At 39.6% G+C, this 5,000-nt stretch overlaps 1 protein-coding gene across 1 annotated transcript in view; it reads right to left on the bottom strand.

Annotated features, from left to right (window-relative positions):
- HAT1 (histone acetyltransferase 1) overlaps positions 1-3,925 on the bottom strand; it is a gene marked incomplete at its 5' end in the record, with an annotated part of 29,943 nt that extends 26,018 nt beyond the window's left edge. Inside the window, 3 exon segments of the mRNA XM_078782505.1 lie at positions 2,295-2,375; positions 2,378-2,400; positions 3,821-3,925. Coding sequence (XP_078638631.1) covers positions 2,295-2,375; positions 2,378-2,400; positions 3,821-3,925 — 209 coding nt within the window.
- Positions 3,926-5,000: the final 1,075 nt, after the last annotated feature.

Here is a 5,000-nt window from a genome sequence, read left to right as displayed (position 1 = left end):
ACGCACGACTCTTTGTCTCTTTGTCTACTCTTCTCCTGTACACTATATGTACAGTATTTTATTTCTTGTAATATGTTTTAATCACTGTATTTTTCTTATTTTTTTACGTTTTTTTATTTTTTAGGCTAGAAAATGCTTATTTTACCACAAAAATATTTAAAATAATAATAGTATATAAAAATACATTTATACCGCAAAATCCCGCGATATAGCGAAAAATCCGCGATATAATTTTACATATACTAGCGAGAAAAACCCGCGATGTACCGAAGCCGCGAAAAGTGAACCGCGATATAGCGAGGGACGACTGTATATATATATATATATATATATATATATATATATATATATATATATATATATATATATATGTATGTATGTATGTTTGTATGTATTATTATATACGAATTATGTCCAACAACCCAATGGTCACACTAGCTCAGCTCCAGAGATCCTGTGTGGAGATTGGATAAACTTCCAGAAGGACAACCATTACTGCAACACTCCACCGATCTGGGCTTTATGGCAGAGTGGCCAGACGGAAGCCTCTCCTCAGTGAAAGACACATGAAAGACCGCTTGGAGTTTGCAAAAAAAAAAGCACCTGAAGGACTCTCAGACTGTGAGAAACAAGATTTTGTGGTCTGATGAAACCAGGATTGAACCGTTTGGCTTCCGTCTGGCCACTCTGCCATGAAGCCCAGATCGGTGGAGTGTTGCAGTGATGGTTGTCCTTCTGGAAGTTTCTCCAATCTCGACACAGGATCTCTGGAGCTCAGTCAGTGACCATCGGGGTTCTTGGTCACCTCTCTTACCAAGGCCCTTCTCCCCCGATTGCTCAGGTTGGCCAGGCGGCCAGCTCTAGGAAGAGTCCTGGTTGTTCCAAGCTTCTTCCATTTAAGAATTATGGAGGCCACTGTGCTCTTGGGAACCTTCAATGCAGTATAAATTTTTTTGTAGGCTTCCCCAGATCTGTGTTTCGACACAATCCTGTCTCTGAGCTCTGCAGGCAGTTCCTTCAACCTCATGGCTTGGTTTTTGCTCTGATATGCATTGTCAGCTGTGAGACCTTATATGGACAGGTGTGTGCCTTTCCAAGTCATGTCCAATCAATTGAATTTACCACAGGTGGACTCCAATCAAGGTGTAGAAACATCTCAAAGATGATCAAGAGAAATGGGAGGCACCTGAGCTAAATTTCATGTGTCATAGCAAAGAGTCGGAATACTTATGTCAATGTGATATTTCAGTTTTTTATTTTTAATAAATTTGCAAAACTTTCTAAAATCCTGTTTTCTCTGTCATTATGGGGTATTGAGTGTAGATTGATGAGGGAAAAAAATGAATGAAACGATTTCAGCATAAGGCTGCAACATAACAAAATGTGAAAAAAGTGAAGGGGTCAGAATACCTTCTGAATGCACTGTGTATATACATATACATATACATATACATATATGGGCATATCCACAGTAGTGTGAGACCATTGTGTGACACAGGTCAATAAAATTGAAAATGCATCAGCAGTATCTGTACATGCTTTATATGAAATATTGTCAAATATTGTAAAAAAAAAATCCCAACAAACCTGTTATCGTTTTTTTCCAAAATTTCTGTCAATTCAAGATGTTTTGAAAAAACCTGCATTATCTGTTAACCTTGTCTGTCAAATGTCCTGTTCGTTACTTTTCAATATTTTGACTTTGCTGTGGAGTCCGACTATGAGGAATAAGAACTTTTAAGTTCTGAATTAAATCAAACCAGCCTAAGAAGTTTTCTTTTGTTTCATGTGTGGTGTGTGTTAACTACTTTAGTGTAACTATTTGTGATATCTAATGTTACTGTAAAAATGTACCGTTCCTTACCGTCCTTTTGAGGAGAAAGTGTCATGGAGAGACAAGCTTTTTCTCAAATAAACATGTTTTCATGGTAATTAATAGTTGACTTGAATAGCTTTTTCCCGACATGGTCAATAATCTCAACTTCTGCAGTATTCATAAATCAATTTTATTGACCTGTGTCACACAATGGTCACACTCTACTGTGGATATGCCTATATATATATATATCGACACACACACACACACACACACACACACACACACACACACACACACACACACACACACACACACACACACACACACACACACACACACACCATTCTGGATCATGCGGAATGTACACGCTCGTTTAATTAGTTCATACCATAGCTAATAACTCGATTCAAAAAATGTTATCTTGCAGATTTGGTATGGCGTCATAATTAAAAGTCCAACGTGTTTGCAGACTCACCAGTAATATCCAAAACATCTGCATCTGCAATGAAGAACTTGTGAACAGCTTCAAGCAGGTGAGCTCCATGTGTTTGCCCTTGAATGGAGGAAGCACAAGCATCTGGCTGCAAAGGAAAATATGTGAAAGGATTGTGTGTGTGTGTGTGTGTCAGGTTGGTGTGTGTGTCATACTCATACTATTTAAAATATCACCAGAAGTAGACGTTTTAGACGTGACCATCACCAGAAAGAACATTAATCGGTGACCTAATCATTTCTGATAGGAATATTACTGACTTGGTTCTAAAAACAAATGCGACCTCATTCTTTCCTTCAACAAAGTTATTTCATACAACAAGAAAGTATATGTTGTTTGGCCAACCAACATCATTTGCATTTGTCAAAAATGGATTTTTTTTTTTTTTTCGAATATGCGATTTACAAGTCAGGAGACGACGATGGTTCACGAGCGAGCTGTATTCAATGACAAAGGACGGACGATAACCGAAAGGCCCGGACTGGGGGGGTCGGGGGCCCACGTCGCATGTGTCGGCCCCCAAAATGCGGTGTACATGTCTTTTTACAAAGGGCCCCAAAGTGCTGCGTGCGCAGGCCTTTAAGAGCCAGCTGTACGTAATTGTGGTGCTGGCCTTGAAATGTCAAAACGAAGGTTACTGACCTTGAAATGATAGAAAATAATGTATAATCAGTTATGAGGTTAGTTAGCTACACAATACAGAAAATTCGGTTCGATTCCGACAACTTTGAAAATTTGACCTTTGTGACCTTCAAAGGTCAAAGGTTGAGGATTCTGAAATTTGTTGGAAAACTTGTATTTCATGATGTATGTGATAATATAAGATCATGTACGACATTTCACCCTATCAGGAAGTGAACAATGTAATAAAACCATCAAAAACCGACTTTTCTAAATTTCGTGACCTTGTGACCTTGGCCTTGGGGCGAAAATGAAAAGTCGAGCTCTGTGGGGCTAGACACATGACATTGGCCTAACCAAATATCGAAACCCCTGTCAGATTCCACCAAACCCCCCGGAGAAGATGTCGCTTGAAATCGATTACCCCCTAAAAAGACATCTTTTTCAGGCGTGCTCCGCCCACAATGGGCGCAATATGCCCACTCCACGCAGGACACAACTAGATCATGATATCAACCTCCCACCCAAGTTTCATCCAGATCAGATGATATCATCGGGTAGTTATGCTGCGGACAGACAGACACACACACAGACACACGCACACACATGACGAATATAGTGGTCACTTGATAACTCGTGAACCAATTATTATAGATAGCAAGTACAGAATCAAATCACTTTGGTCTCTTAATATCTGATATAGTAGAGCGAAGGGATCAATCACGTTATTCAACAAGATGGGAAGACGTTAAAAAAAGTTAAAGGGGAATTCAACAAAGACAAACTTATTTCGCTCATGTTTATTAATTTAATCACTCCTGGTGATTGAGGTTTTTACTTGGTTAAACTTATGAAACACAAAAAAAAATATATAAATCTATACAAACCTGATACGAGGTCTGATCTTGTCAGGATAAGCATAGTAATTGTACACGGTCATATAGCCCACAATAGCGTAGTGTGGTACTCCATCGTGCTCAAAATTCTCAAAACTGCAAATGAAAACGAAGGCACATTGGAAGAAATATGTACAGGGATATTCAGAGCTGAAAGTACTGGCTGCGCGTAACATGGACAGGTGAGAACGAGCATGGCTAATAAGTGCAATAAATAAACAATTGATCAGTACTTGCAAATATGGAAGCTCAACCATGGAATTGTTACTTTGCATATTTATCTTGGAAAATGTGTCACTTTGTTTTGGTGAAGATTTTCCATTTGAATTTTAAAAGATCCGAGTACTGTATCATATTGTAACACTATAAAGAAATGTTTTATACAAGGTCAAGGTTTGTGGAAGAGCTGGGACACTGAACAAAAGGCACAGTCGTGGGGGGAGGGGGGCAAAAACATCAACAGCAGGTTTGAAGGACAACATGGAGTGAGATTTGGACAAATAACCAGTGTGGGGAGGAATGCATGGGGTGGACAAGATGGATATAAAAGGAAACCCTTCGGAAGAAAAACTGGGAATTTGGAAGGAGGAGGGATTAGGGCGGGGTGTTGGGTGAGGGGGTTAAACGAGGGCAGAAAAGATCATGGCTTTTGGATTTGGGAAGATCCGAGATGGTGGGGAACAGCTGTCTTGAAGACCTGGAGGGAAGAATGAGATTGAAGGGGATGGGGAAGTTGATTCCACATGGAAGAAAAAGAGGAGCAAATGAGTGGAGGTGAGCAGCGATTCTGGATTTAGGTAGTTTCACAAAAAGGGGGTTGATGGTGGACCGCGTGTGCCCTGCAGACACCTGGGGGGGGGGACAAAGCATGGAAAGAGCAGAGGGTGCAAGACCACAAATGAGGAGGTAGAAGCCAGATAAGGTTAACAAAAGGCAAGATGGACTAGATTGCTCAAATTAATAAAAAAACAAAACAAAAAACAACATCAGAGTTGGACGATTTAGAGTACACAGCTTGTCAGGCTTTCAGACTAAGAAAAAAAAAATGAAGAAGAGCTCCACCACCAACAGAAAATATAACCATTCAATATAGAAGCAAAGATGGGTTGATTGCAAAGGCATAATCAGCACATGAATGAATTATTATATAGGACACACAAAGTATGCAGAT

Source organism: Myxine glutinosa, chromosome 7 (genome assembly GCF_964187855.1).
Source record: "Myxine glutinosa chromosome 7, kmMyxGlut1.1, whole genome shotgun sequence".
Lineage (NCBI taxonomy): Eukaryota > Metazoa > Chordata > Myxini > Myxiniformes > Myxinidae > Myxine > Myxine glutinosa.
This window is presented reverse-complemented; position numbering and strand designations above follow the sequence as displayed.